Here is a 15,250-nt window from a genome sequence, read left to right on the forward strand (position 1 = left end):
GGGGACAAAGGTCTTAACTGTCCTGACACAGACTGTCGGGATCCACAAGTGGATCACACCGTGCTTCTGTCTCAAAAGGCGGGTGCGTGATCACATCACCAGGAGCCGTTTTTGTTTTTGTTTTACTTTTTTAAAGTTATGTATTTATTTTGAGAAAGAGAGAGAGAGGGAGAGAGAGCGCGCATCAGCAGGGCCCGGGGGGGGGGGGGGCGGGGGGCAGAGACAGGGAGAGAGCGAGAGCATCCCAAGCACACAGCCCAACACGGGGCTCCGACTCACAAACTGAGATCACGACCGGGGCCGAAATCAAAAGTCGGATGCTCGACCGACTGAGCCACCCACCCAGGCGCCCCTGTTTTCGTTTCTGTTTTTGGCGATAACCAGTGAGGCGTTCTTGAAAGGCACCCACGTCTCTCCCAGACACTGGGGAATGCGTTCTCTGTGCACACGTTAGGGGAGAGAAGAGCCCCTTACACACTCCCTCCAAAGTTGTACCTTGAACTTGAGGTCCAGAACCTCTGATGCAGCCTCTACAGCTGGCTTGCACGGTCCCCTGCATGTCTCTGCAAGGCACACAAAGGAAGTGAGATAGGGAGGAGTGTGGGGCCATTCTCGGTCACGTGAGAATTGCTTCTCAGTTAGCCAGATCCGTGCAGCTGCACAAAACAAACACACATACAGTCCAGGCTGGGGAGACCGCCTGCAGAGCGAGCTTCCCTCCTGCAAGGAAACAGTCGTCTGATAATGTGTTAAGATCAGATTAATGTAGGAAGTAAACATGTAATAAATAATGATAGTGTAATAATAGTGTCTGTTGAAAATATGAGACCCGGAGTATGGATTTCTTAGGCTAATTTTGCCCTTATTTAAAAGAAACTGACAGACGTGCTTTATAAAATGGAAGGTAATTTAACAAGGAGAGAACGGAAGAACACCAACTCATTTTCCTTGTTTAACCGTTGCCTTATTCTTTTGGCTTAGAAAGGACAAGTGAGTTTTTGCTTTCTTTTCTTTTTCTTTCTTTCTTTCTTTCTTTCTTTCTTTCTTTCTTTCTTTTAAAAAAAATTGTTTTTAACGTTTATTTATTTTTGAGACAGAGAGAGACAGAGCATGAACACGGGAGGGTCAGAGAGAGGGAGACACAGAATCGGAAACAGGCTCCAGGCTCTGAGCTGTCAGCACAGAGCCCGACGCGGGGCTCGAACTCACGGACCGTGAGATCTTGACCTGAGCCGAAGTCAGCTGCTTAACCGACTGAGCCACCCAGGCGCCCCTCTTTCTTTCTTTCTTTCTTTCTTTCTTTCTTTCTTTCTTTCTTTCTTTCTTTCTTTCTTTCTTTCTTTCTTTCTTAGTTTATTTATTTATTTTGAGAGAGAGAGAGAGAGAGAGAGCATGAGCGGAGGAGTGGCAGAGAGAGGGGGAGAGAGAATCCCAAGCAGGCTCCCCACCATCAGCACAGAGCCCGACGTGGGGCTCAGTCTCACAAACAACGAGATCATGACCTGAGCTGCAATCAAGAGTCAGACATCGGGGCGCCTGGGTGGCGCAGTCAGTTAAGCGTCCAACTTCAGCCAGGTCACGATCTCGCGGTCCGTGAGTTCGAGCCCCGCGTCAGGCTCTGGGCTGATGGCTCAGAGCCTGGAGCCTGTTTCCGATTCTGTGTCTCCCTCTCTCTCTGCCCCTCCCCCGTTCATGCTCTGTCTCTCTCTGTCCCAAAAATAAATAAAAACGTTGAAAAAAAATTAAAAAAAAAAAAAGAGTCAGACATCTAACCAATTGAGCACTCCAAGTTTTTGTTTTCTTAGAGAACTGATATTTAAATTTCACCCTCCACATCTCCCACCCTGTCCTCAGTTTCCCCCCGCCATCCATTACAGATACGAGGCCGTGCCTGGGTTCAGAATTCTCCGGGAAGCCACAGGACTTCACCCTCGCTGCAGGAAAGACAACAGGCGTTTTTAATGATCTGGAAGCCAGGTCAGTTTCTGATTTGCACACCTCAGAGCTTTCAGTTAATGGAAGGGCCCCAACAGCGTTATCGCAGCGTGTTGTTGCTGACTCATCAGAAAGACCAGTCCTGTGATGAAGGAACCTGGGTCGTTATTTCTGTCGTATTCCTGTATCACCTGAAACATGCATGCTAGCACATGAAGCCATCTGAGTAAGCCACCCAGCTTTTGAGTCACACACCGAAGATATTTTCGTATCTGAGATGCGTAAAGCACAACTACACGTGACTCAGAGACACAGGCAAACAGTGGCCCCGTAAGAAACAGGAAGGGAAACGTCTTATAATAACCGCCTGGTCTGGCCTATGGACTTTGTTGGGATTTTCAAATGAGGGGATCTTGTTGGTTTTGAAAGCCATGTTGACAAACTGATACCGTATTTTTAGCATGCCTTGAATGGAAAACATGCAAGATATGTGAACAATATATTTCCAAATATGACACATATTTATAAAACACAGCAAACGCATGACAGATTGAGTAGGATATGTGGAAAAACATGACAGCTGCGGTACACCCTATTTCTTAGCAAATTCACACACAACAAATGACATTCATGTCCCATGGTTTGCAAAATCGATTTTTTAAGCATTTTAGGAAAGGCGGTAGGGAATGAAAGTAAAAGTTTGCAAAAGAAAAAAAAAACCAGAAGGTGGATGTAAATTTAAGTGACATGTCATGTAATTATCATGCATAAAACTAGTTCTGGATAGGTTACCCCCTATCCCCCAGCATGCTGCCCTTTGATGGAAATGATATTAAATGAGGCATTCAAAGTGATTTGCATTTTCAGGCGGGCTCAAATGTCATGTATAAGGGAAGGCATTTGGAAAATTTCAGTATAAAACAACCAAGAAGTGTGCCAAAGGTGTTAAGATTTACTTGGATGGAGGGGCGCCTGGGTGGCGCAGTCAGTTAAGCGTCCGACTTCAGCCAGGTCACGATCTCGCGGTCCGTGAGTTCGAGCCCCGCGTCGGGCTCTGGGCTGATGGCTCAGAGCCTGGAGCCTGTTTCCGATTCTGTGTCTCCCTCTCTCTCTGCCCCTCCCCCGTTCACGCTTTGTCTCTCTCTGTCCCAAAAATAAATAAACGTTGAAAAAGAAAAAAAAATTAAAAAAAAAAAAAGATTTACTTGGATGGAGGAGAATTGGTGCCGATCATAGTTTGGGTTCTGAACTGAGACAAATCTGGGTTCTGAACTGAGACAAATCTGACCAGAGACACTTGGATTTGGATGAAAGGCCATAGGGATCCATGGTCTGTTCTAAAGCAGGGACTTAGCACGAGAAGCAGTGTTTTTAGGGGGATAGTGTCAGCGCCTGTGAGCACAAAGCAACCTCTGAGGACAGTGGTGTGAATTCCTTATATGTGTAATATAGGCATTTAGGATTTGCGAAGGAGTTTTCTCATTTTCAAATGCATAATCTTATCTGAGCTGTGGAACCCCCTTGTGAGGCTTGCATTCATCGCGCACACTATCCTAACAAAGAAATCAAGAGTTGTGACTTTGGGGTCACACTCAGAGGAGGCACCAATCCTAACAACCAGGATGTTTGTCCCTTTAGGATGATCCCCGGAAGACACGGGGTTACGGGTATTTTTTTTCTCTCTTCTTCTTGTTACTTCTGTGTTTGTCCAAATTTTCTGCAGTGAGAAAATATGATTTTATAACTCTAAAGTGACATGAAATATTATTGCTGTAAACAAGGGACAGAATCCCCCATTCTCATTCCTTCTAGACCATTCCCTTTGCTCCACCCCCTACTGGAAGCTGGGACCGACTTTCCTGTGCTATTCATTGCTGGCCTCTGCCCCCAGCTGGAGCTCTCCCAGAACTCAGGGCTCTGTTGGTAGGCTGAGCTGGTGTAAGTCAACTTAGAACAGGTCAGCCTGGGAGTCTAGAGAACTAAATTTGCGTCCTATTTTCTACAATGCTGGGAAGTTCCTTCATATCTGTATGCCTTAGTTTCCTGCTCTGTATCCTTTTTGCCAGATATGGAGTGTTTCAAGATTCCCAAGCAAACATTGCCTTATCAAAGAAAGGTGATGCTAAGATTACATTCTTGTGGGAGACTGCTAACGTGTTGAAATACCGCACTTGTGTTTTCTGCTTGGCCTTGGCCTTACCGAAAGGAGACTTTGGGTAACAGAAGTAGGGGGAGGGAAAGGAAGGTGGGCATGAGAGACGGTGGAGAGGGAGGTGTACCCGTTGAACCGAGGCTGGAGTCATCAGCGGGCGTTCTGAGCTCCTCTGGCCCTTCCTGGGCGGGCGTGGCTCTAATGGGACCTCCCTCACTAACGGACACGCCACAGAAACTCATTCAAGGAGGCCGTCTGATCTAGCGTCATAGATAATAACAGACCAGACTGCTTCCTTGACCTTGGGCAAGCAACTTAGCCTCTCAATTTCCCACTTTCTCCACCTGTAAATAAATGATCTCACTGGGAGGTGAAGGATAATCGAGATCGAATTTCCAAAGGATTTTTAACTCCTTCGAATGCATCAGTTTTCAACTTTGGGGAAGGGAGGGTTCTTGGAACCCTCTGAGAATCTAATGAAAGCCCAGGAGGCTTTCTCCCAAAACGACATGTACCTGGCCATCAACTTTCATATAAATTCGTGCGGTTTATAGATTCCCTGAAGCTTAAACTTCCTCTAATTTCGGGGAAAAAACCCACACCTGCCTTAAAAGCAAAGTGCTATAAACACGTAAAAGATAAATAGTGTGTCATTTTCGTGTCACTGCCATCCTGTGGATTTCATTCGTGAAGCTCATGCGTTGTTATCACGACAATCCTCCTTTCATTATTGTTAAAAATACTCTGGGGCCCCTGGGTAGCTCCTGGTTAAACGTCCAACTTCAGCTCAGGTCATGACTCATGGTTTATGAGATCAAGCCCTGCATCAGGCTCTATGCTGGCAGCGTGGAGCCTGCTTGGGATTCTCCATCTCCCTCTCTCTCTCTGCCTGTCTCTCACACTCTTTCCAAATAAATAAATAAACTTAAAAAAATACTATACTTTCTCTATTGGTTTTCGTCCTTCCCCGACACCCACCACCAGATGATGATGATGATGATGATGATGATGATGATTATTATTATTTACATTAAGCACCTTGGAACCAAGGATGCTTTGCTACTGGTCTTCTGTGTAAGACGACATAGGTCTCTTCCATCTAAGTATAATCTAGTAAATAGATAAGAATATGTATAATTAAAGTGAGCTGCTAAAATGAGTTCTTTTTTTTTTTTATCACTCTTGGACAGTTAAAATTGCAATGCTTGAGAGAAAATGAAAAGTGGCCCCTCGTCATGTTATAGAGGGCACTTGACACAGGCATTCAATCTGAGATTGATTAAAATTTGCATACTTCTTATTATTTATTCTAAAATAATTGAAAAGCAGTGGTCTTGAAGAGAGAATTTTTTTTTGAAGAACAATATCTGATGCATTGGTTCCAAAGGAACCAGCCCATTTATTCAATAATGAAAAAAGGCATTATTTTCACATCGCCACCTAATGTCTTCTGTTTTCTCCCGTCATTACTTAGCTCAGCTGGAAATTAGGCATCTTCTTCAGTGACGCTTAAAAAAAACAAAACAAAACAAAAACAAAAAAAAAAAACTTGTGTTGTGAAATAGCACTATCCTTTGTGGACAACTGGACTTCAGAAAAAGACACTTGGCATGGGTTAACATGCTTCTTGGGTTTATACTGGACCCTCCTTTCTTTATCTTTTCCGTTTTTGGCACAATGGATAGGTTTTTAGCACGCCAGAATCTGTAGTTCTTGCTCTCTGAGATGTATATGTATATATATATATATATTTTTTTCCTTTTTACTATCTTCTATAAAAGGAGCCCGCTATTGATTGCAGCTGACTGAGTCGCTTGAGTTGATATCTAAGCAACGCTAACCCAGATAGGGATTAGCATTACATCAGCTGTCAGGCGAGGAAGCCTGGCAGAGTGCCCGCCTGTAAAAAACGGACCGCGTTTGCGTCACTGTTCCCTTGGTGATGCTTCTTGGAGCCTTGTCAGCTGTCCCCTGAGGTTGTTTCCTTAATATGTCAACAGACATTCCTGAATCTTTAATGCTGGATAGCTCTTTTCCTCTTCCAAAAACACTTAGGTGACCAAGCAGCTGGTGCTATGATCTTTCGAAATGTATCTCTTTCATGAAATACGTGTTTGCTCTGTGTTTGCTCTCTTCGGAACAGTCGAGGGGATTTAAGAAGGTTTGGATTTCTGCTTCTCCCATGTTAGAGGACCTATTTTTGAAGAAACAGGACAGCCAGCTTTAGTGCTGGGAGCTGCTTCTCTGCTTTTATCTTCCTTCGGAAAACCCCGTATTCCCTCACCAGCTTATCCAAACCCTCCAATTATCCGGTTACACGGTGACATCTCATAGAACAAAACAGCTGGTTGAAAAGACCCGGCTGGAATTTGCCCCCATTTATGATGTGCTCTCTGACCTTGCTCTAAGAACATCCGCGAGACAGAAAAAGGTGTGGGCAGTGACCTTGAGCGTCCCCTGCTTACCGGGAACCGCGTATAAGAAAGGTTTGTCACCCGTTGCCCACGTGAAATCCATTTCCTCATTTTCCCGACGTCTTTTTTTTTTTTTTGGCCATCCTGGCAATTCGATCTCTACTTCCATCTTGGAAAATTTTACACTGAAAAGTAGGTGGGTAAAGCCTCACGCTAACATACCTTCTTTCTCTCTCTCTCTCTCTCTCTCTCCCTCTCTCTCTGTCTCCCTGCAAGTAAACGTAGCCCATTGAAACTGGGTTATTTCTCCCTGCTCAGTAACCCTCCAGATCATTATGCCGTGGCTATACCAGTTCATTACAGTCAGTAGTGTGAGCAACTTAAATTTGGAAAGAAGTCATTCGGGTTTTGGAGGGGTAGTGTGGCGGTGTTATTAAATTCATTTAATCATAAGTGACCATGATGGAGTACGTAACTGGGGGGAAGGCCACTTTCACGGTGTGTGAGCCTCAGACTCCGCTGTCAGAGGAGCGCCTGTCGTCGAGCGGGCACACATCTCGTCCTTTGGAGACGCACTAAGGGCCCCGAGAATTCTGTGGCCGTGGAAGCTGTCGCTGGGCTAGGTCTCCTGGGACGGCCGCTTCCTCATTCTGCCGGCTGATGTAGCAATCGGGTTTCTGTTCCGCAAGTCCTGTGCCCCCGGCGCCCAGCCTCCCGGGAGCCCCTTGATCCCCCCCCCCCTGCAGAAGGTCCCCATTGGCTCCCCGGGGGACAATGGGAACAGAGCTGCCCAGGAGAGGAGGGAGTTAGGACCCTTGGGTTTTAGAATGGAAGGGAATTTTTAGAGTTCGTGAAACCCAAGCCCGACATTCATTTTAAGAATGAAAAATCTTGGGGCGCCTGGGTGGCGCAGTCGGTTAAGCGTCCGATTTCAGCCAGGTCACGATCTCGCGGTCCGTGAGTTCGAGCCCCGCGTCAGGCTCTGGGCTGATGGCTCAGAGCCTGGAGCCTGTTTCCGATTCTGTGTCTCCCTCTCTCTGACCCTCCCCCATTCATGCTGTGTCTCTCTCTGTCCCAAAAATAAATAAACGTTGAAAAAAAAAATTAAAAAAAAAAAGAATGAAAACTCTGAAGTTTGCTGGTGTGGGCTAGCTGGTATCGTATCTGGGAGGAGGACCCATCTCTCTGCACTGGCCTTTGTTTTTCTTAGTTTGTACTTAAAAAAATATATACTGAGAGAGAGAGAGCATGAGCAGGGGAGGAGCAGAGGGCGGGGGTGGGGGGGAGAGAGAGAATCCCAAGCAGGCTCCATGCTGTCAGCAAGGAGCCAGATGGGAGGCTCGAACCCACAAACCTCAAGATCATGACCTGAGCTAACGTTAAGAGTCAGGTGCTTAACCGACTGAGCCACCCAGGCGCCCCTGCCCTGCTTCGTACAGCAGCAGCTCTTGTCCGGGGGCAGAGCTGGGCTGGGGCAGCACAGGGCACTCCTCTCCCCGGTTCAGGGTCCTGTCCGGTGGAGTCAGTGGCTCGAGGACCACTGAGGCCACATGCAGCGTGGAACTGAGCGCTCCGGATGGGGCTCCACTCCAGCAGGCTGTCACCCGAGCACACCCCTGTTTTTCCTCACTTAGCCGGGGGCCCGCAGGAGAGCTTCGCTGTGCTGTGTGCACCCCACTTACAGCCGCGAGGGAATGCCATCCCCGACTGCGCACGCCCCCTGGAGGGACCGACGAGGCAGCAAGAGTTAGCCCAGCCGTTGCTTTGGGGCCAGAGGCACAGAGTCTGGACGGTGCTGAGGACAGCATGTAACAAGACTCCTTGTCTCTTCCCCTTGGGAGCCAGGAAGGGGAAAAAAAAAAATCACAGACACCTGTAAGAAAGTGGAAAGAGGACTTTTAGCCCTCCTATAGGGCTTCCACATCCGGAATAAGATTTCCTCGCCCTTACTTCTTCCCTTGTTGCCCCAAACTCCACGCATCCCCCATGGGCCGGGCTGGCGCACGGCTGGCTCAGCTCGGTGGCTGTGATTCGGAGGGAGGGCTTGGGGGTCCGACCTCCTGCGTTCCAGTCCCCGCTCTGCCACTTGATAGCTGTGCGATCTCGGGCCAGATTTTCTCCTCTCAATGTCCTCATCTGGGAAATGGAGAGAACGCTATTGAGTTTGATGAATATACCAGAAGGATTAAGTGAGGTGGGGCCCCTCAGCGTGCTTGGCAAAGCGCCCGGCCCAGAAGGGGTCAGTACGCCTCAGTCGCCGCTATTAACATCGCGCGGAGAACGCTTGGAGAGAATTCTCAAGGCAAGTGATAGACACACATCTTCTCCGGTTTGGGGTGGGGGTGCGCTGGGAACCAGTGTACCGGCCTGGCGAGCAGGAGGTGAGCCGGAGAGGAGGAGACGGGTTGGTGGGAACAACACAAGCGACCTAGACCTTGACCGAGCTGCATATCAATATATATCCCGCCTAAAGGATTGGAGCCGGCTTGCACTTGCCCGTGGCGGGGGGCACCTGGTTCTACCACGCAGTCTGACCACTGGACACGACTGGGGGGAAAAGAGAGAAAAGAAACGCCAAAGTAATAATGGTTAGCATCGGCATGGCACGGTCACGGTCTCGGGAGGACCTTCACCTCTGTAGACAGCGGAGGGTTTTACACTATCCTCTTTTTGCAGATGAAAGAAACACTTTCTTAGACTCTAGGGACTTGCCTCAGATTGAAGAGTGAATAACTGTTGGCGGTCAGGCCTGGACTCCCTTCTTTCTCAGAATGTTCCTCCCGGCCACACGCACTCAGATGCACGCGCAGGTGCGCGCACGCTCCTGCCCGCATACACATGCATACACGTGTGCACACACATGGAGGCACACGTGTGCACACACATGGAGGCACACGCGTGCACGCGCAGATGGGCACGCGCAGATGGGCGCGATATAGGCCAGGGAGACCTGGCGTCTGCAATGTGCTTTGCTCGCTCCAGTTGCCGGGGGTCCTGTAGCGCTTGGAGAGGTGGCCGCAGAGACCGGGGTCCGGCCCGCTGCACCGAGGCTCAGATAAACCCGGGAACCAGGAACCAGGAACCTGTAACCCCCTTCCTTCCCCCGAAGGCACCGGGGCGGACCGACTGGGCACGGGGAAAAAAGGCAACGTCCCCTTTCGTGTTTCCCCGACGTGCCTTTTGCCATCATGACAACCGCGAGTTGCTCTGGGAATCAGTCCTTGTCCCTCAAGCTCTGGAATGAGTCATTTGGCAAAGAGCTGCGTGCGGAAATTACAAAGCTTCCGTGTCACCTATGGAAACCGCGGTGGGGCTTTTGTTTGTTTTGGGTTTATTTCTGCCGCTGTCCTCACTTCCGCTGTGTGAGAGGCCAGTGGGGAACCACACGCTTCACACGTGCTGCACATGCGCACCCCGCCTACACGCGGAGGCCTGGGGCGCAGGCTGCAGGGCCCCGGCTTTCCTCGCTCTGCTCGCCCTTCCAATTCCTCTGCGATCGCATCGGCTGCAGCTTTGCCCCGCGGGCCACTGTCGTAGGAAAGCAGATTTGGCCAGTGGAGACCACCGTGAGCTGGGCTCGGCCCCACTGCGGGAGGCACCTGTGCGAAAAGGCTCCATCTGGGACACTTGCGACATGGTTTAAGGGGACACTTTCTTGCTTCACGTCCTCTACAGGCTTTAGGGGTTTCTTTTACCATACATCTTTTGTTTTAAATTTTATTTATTTTTAGAGAGAGAGTGCCAGGGGGGCAGAGAGAGAGGGAGACAGAGAATCCCAAGCGGACCCCAAGCTCAGCGTGGAGCCTGATCACCGGGCTGGATCTCTGAGTCCGAGGCTGAACCGACTGAGCCCCCCCGCCAGGCGCCCCAAACCATAAACTTTTTTATGCCCTTGATACTTAATGCTCTTTTCATGGTTGGCTCATTGAAAAAAAAAAATTTCCTGGAAACAAGAAAGGAGCTCGTAATTTTTTTTTAAATTTTTTTTTAACGTTTATTTATTTTTGAGACAGAGAGAGACAGATCATGAACAGGGGAGGGGCAGAGAGAGAGAGGGAGACACAGAATCTGAAACGGGCTCCAGGCTCTGAGCCATCAGCACAGAGCCTGAGGCGGGGCTCGAACTCACAGACCGTGAGATCATGAGCTGAGCTGAAGTCGGACGCTTAACCGACTGAGCCACCCAGGCGCCCCACGTAATTTTTTAATAGCAATCTGTCTCTGTGGCTGTCACACATATAAACTCTGTCACTTGGGAGAATTTTAAAGCACCTTCTATGGCTCAGGCACTGTTCAGGGAGCTGAGGATATAGCAGTGACCAACATGCACGCACTTCTCGTCCTTGGGGAGACTAGGCAATAAATGACTGAGAAAACTTCTTAGAGGGGCGCCTGTGTGGCTCAGTCGGGTGGGTGTCCGACTCGATTTTGGCGCAGGTCATGATCCCAGGGTTGTAGGATCGAGCCCCATGTCTGGCTCCACACTGAGCGTGGCACCTGCTTGGGATTCTCTCTCTCTTTCTCTTTCGCTCTCCCTTTGCCCCTCCTCCCCATTAAAACAAAACAAAACAAAACAACATCTCATAGATATTTCACAAACCAAACTTAGAATTAAGGTCAATAACACTGAATCCACTTCAACTTGATGGCCTATCTTTATTCATATATTTTTAAATATTGTTACCTAGTCACTGGTGATCTGGATTTGAGGATTGGGACTTTAGTTCTTTTCGGAAACCCTGAGCCGGTCTGGTCTGTACACAGGTGTCCACCAGGCAGCTGGCTGATGGAGGCTGTGTCACAGAAAGTCTGAGATTCTGTGACTTCTTCTATGGTGATTATGGGAGTTTGGCTACCGGGCTGACAGGGCGCCCCCCCTCCCCCACCCAACCTATGGAAAATTGGGTTTTGCTGCAGGTTGACCTTGGAAAAGAACGGGTAAGTAAATATAATTTAAATGGTTCATTTATTTTTTTCTTTAGGGACATGGAAAACAACCAAGACCCTTAGCTGTAGAGAATAAACTGATGATCACCAGAGAGGAGGTGGGTGGGAGGTGGGTAAAATGGGTGATGGGGACTAAGGAGTGCACCTGTCGTGATGAGCTCCGGACGAAGTGCTCAATCACTATTCTGTGCACCTGAAACGAATATAACCCTGGATGTTAACTCTACTGGAATTTAAAATAAAATTTAAGAAAAAATACACGCCTTAAAGAAAGATGTTGTTTATGTTACATAAACCGCTTACTTTTGCAAAACTGGCCCTTGCTGATTTAACTGGTGGCTCACTCGTTCGTTCATTTACTGACCGCTGTGGTGGGCCAGGCACCCTGCTCTGTGTCAGAAACACAAAGTTTAATAAGACGTGGTCCCTGCCTTCAAGGCGCTCATAACCCGGGAGGAAAAACAGTTGCAGAGACGATCGGGTAACTGTGGTATGTGCTGTGCTTGAGGCTGAGTGATGGGCTCCACCCAGCGTGGGGCAAGGCTTCGGAGAGAGGACAAACCGTGTCTTTAACGTGGGTTTAAAAATAAGTGCCTTATAAGAGCCAATGCCTTGTCTCCCTCCTCCTCTGTCTAACATTTGTCCACGGTGGCTCTAAGGAATTTGGCCACGTTATCCGGCTACCAGTAAACAACTACGCCAGCCCTTCTATGGGCTGATCTGCTTAGTATTCTATTTTGTGCAATCAGAGATTAAATTCCAAATTCACTGGCACTGAAGATGAAACAGCTAATTACATACAGTAATTGCATTTAAAATCCATGCCTTTGAGTGACTGATGAAATCTGCTTTTTAAATGCTCCTGAAACTCAATGTACCCAGCAACTGACTGTGGTTAAGGGGCAGTGTATTTTTAGTCCTGGAGTGTGGGCATGGCTTCAGCCTCTTTCGCCCATGTCCTTTCCTTGAATTCAGTCTGTGCACTTAAAAGAATACTTTTGTCCAAAAGGAAGAAGTAAAATTGGCTGTTTGCAGGTGGCATGATATTACACATAGAAGACCCCAAAGACTCCACCAAAAAAAACCCACCCCAAACATTAGAACAAATACGCACATTCAGTAAGGTTGCAGGATATAAAATCAATATCCAAAAATCGCTTGCATTTCTATGCACTAACCACAACCTATCAAAAAGAGAAATTAAGAAAATCTTATTTACAATAACATCAAAAGGGATAAAATAGGAACAAATTTAACCAAGGGGGTGAAAGATCACACTGAAAACTACAGAACATTGGTAAAAGGAACTGAAGGAGACGCAAATACAGGGAAAGATAGTCTGTGTTCATAAACTGGGACAGTAAACATTGTTAAAATGTCTATACCACCCAAACTCTCTACGGATGCAGGATTATTCCTATCAAAATTCCGATGGCAGTTTTCACAGAAATAAGAAAAATGAGCTTCAAATTCATATGGAACCACCAAAGGCCGGGAATAGCCAAAGCAATCCTGAGATAGAACAAAGCTTAACAAAGAGGCACTGTACTTCCTGATTTCAAACAAGGCTACAGTAATCAAAACAGTGTGGCATTGGTCTAAAAACAGACACACAGGCCAATGGAGCAGAGTAGGCAGCTCAGAAATAAACCCACACGTGTATCATCAATTGCTGTTCAACAAAGGAGCGAAGGATTTACAAGGGGGAAAGGATAGTCTTTTCAATAAATGGTAGGGGGAGAACTAAATATCCACATGCAAAAAAGGATCTTCCACCATACACAAAAATCAGCTCCATATGTATTAAAGGCATGAACGTGAGACCTGAAAACATAAAACTCATTGAAGAAAACACAGGGTAAAAGCTCCTTAACATTGGTCTTGGCGATGATTTTGTTTTATTTGACACTGAAAGCAGAGGCAACATAAGCAAAAGTAAACAAGTGGGACCCATCAAATTAAAGAGCTTCTGGGGGGCGCCTGGGGGGCTCAGTCGGTTAAGCGTCCCACTTCGGCTCAAGTCATGATCTCACGGTTCACGAGTTTGAGCCCCGCGAGGGGCTCTGTGCTGACAGCTCGGAGCCTGGAGCCTGCTTCGGATTCTGTGTCTCCCTCTCTCTCTGCCCCTCCCCTGCTCGTGCTCTGTCTCTCTTTCTCTCTCTCAAAAATAAATAAATCATTAAAAAAAAAATTAAAGAGCTTCTGCACAGCAATGGAACCATCAACAAAATGAAAGGCGACCTACAGAATGGGAGAAGGTATTTGCAAACTATATGTCGGGTAAGGGGTTACTATCCAAAATAGACAAAGAGCCCATACAACTTAATAGCAAAATAATAATGATAATAATCCCAATTTAAAAAATGGGCAGAGGACTTAAATAGACATTTTTCCAAAGAAGACCTACAGGTGGCCAACAGGTACATGAAAAAGTGCTCAACATCCCTCATCATCAAGGAAATGTAAATCAAAACCACAATGACAGATCACCTGACGCCTTGTCAGAATGGCTAAAACACAGGAAATAACAAGTGTTGGGGGGCACCCGGGTGGCTCCGTCAGTTAAATGTCCTACTTCAGCTCAGGTCATGACCTCACGGTTTGTGGGTTTGAACTTCATGTCGGGCTCTGTGCTGACAGCTCGGAGCCTGGAGCCTGCTTCAGATTCTGTGTCTCCCTCTCTCTCTGCCCCTCCCCCACTCATGTTCTGTTTCTCTCTCTCTCTCTCTCTCTCAAAAAGTAAATAAACATTTTTTTAATTAAAAAAAAAAGAAATAACAAGTGTTGGCAAGGATGTACAGAAAAAGGAATGCTTGCGCACTGTTGGTGGGAATGCAAATCAATGCAGTCACTGTGGAAAACGGTATGGAGGTTCCTCAAAAAACTAAAGATAGAATGACATCTGATCCAGTAACTACACTACTGGGTATGTACCCAAAGAATATGAAAACACTAATTTGAAAAAATATAGCCCCCCCACCGTGTTTATTGCAGCATTATTTACAATAGCCAAATTATGGAAACGGCCCATGTGTCCATTGATAGATGAATGGACCAAGAAGATGTGGGATGTGTATACAGTGGAATATTACTGAGCCATAAAAAAGGATGAAACCTTGCCATTTGCAACCACATGGATGGATCTAGAAAGTGTAAGGCTAGGTGAAATAAGTCAGAGACAGACAAATGCCATGTGATTTTACTCATGTGGAATTTGAGAAACAAAACAAAGAAAAAGAGAGACACGCAAGAAATTAGACTCTTAACTATAGAGAACCAGAGGGGAGGTGGGTGGGGGGAGCGGTGAAATAGATGAAGGGGACTAACACTTACTAACACTTAACCGTGTTGAGCACTGAATAACGTATAGAATTGGTGAATCACTATATCATACACCTAAAGCTAATATAACACTGTACGTTAGTTATACTGGAATTTAAAAAACAAAGATTAAGATAAAAATTTTTTCAACAGGAAAGGAATACTAATAAAATTTAGGAGCCCTGAAAAAAAAAAAGAAAGACGAGATAATAAACGCTGGCGAGGACGTGGAGGAAAGGGAACCCTCGCGCACTCTTGGTAGGGCTGGAAATTAGAGCAGCCCCTGTGGAAAATAGTATGGAGGTTCCTCAAAATATTAAAAATAGAACTACCATGTGATCTAGCAATATCACTTCTGGATATATCTCCAAAGGGGGAAAAAAATCATTGTCTCAAAAGGATATCCGCACACCCATGTCCACAGCGGCATTATTCACAATGGCCAAGGTGCAGAAACAATATGCACATATGCACTATATGT

The 15,250-nt window shown here is 46.9% G+C and overlaps 1 protein-coding gene across 7 annotated transcripts in view; it reads left to right on the forward strand.

The window, feature by feature from the left end:
- The window catches only part of LOC102902472, a 37,312-nt gene extending 23,900 nt beyond the window's left edge, over positions 1–13,412 (forward strand). For 3 of the 7 annotated variants that reach the window (XM_023240391.2, XM_045039925.1, XM_023240390.2), the window contains one exon: positions 1,855–3,014. In XM_023240391.2, coding sequence (XP_023096159.2) covers positions 1,855–2,144 — 290 coding nt within the window. In that variant the 3' untranslated portion in view covers positions 2,145–3,014. Of the gene's footprint in view, positions 1–1,854; positions 3,015–11,265; positions 11,464–11,483 lie in introns of those variants that run through there. The other 4 variants (XR_006586891.1, XM_023240392.2, XR_006586893.1 and 1 more) reach the window with 4 other exon arrangements.
- Positions 13,413–15,250: the final 1,838 nt, after the last annotated feature.

Source organism: Felis catus, chromosome D2, assembly GCF_018350175.1.
Source record: "Felis catus isolate Fca126 chromosome D2, F.catus_Fca126_mat1.0, whole genome shotgun sequence".
Taxonomy (NCBI): Eukaryota; Metazoa; Chordata; class Mammalia; order Carnivora; family Felidae; genus Felis; species Felis catus.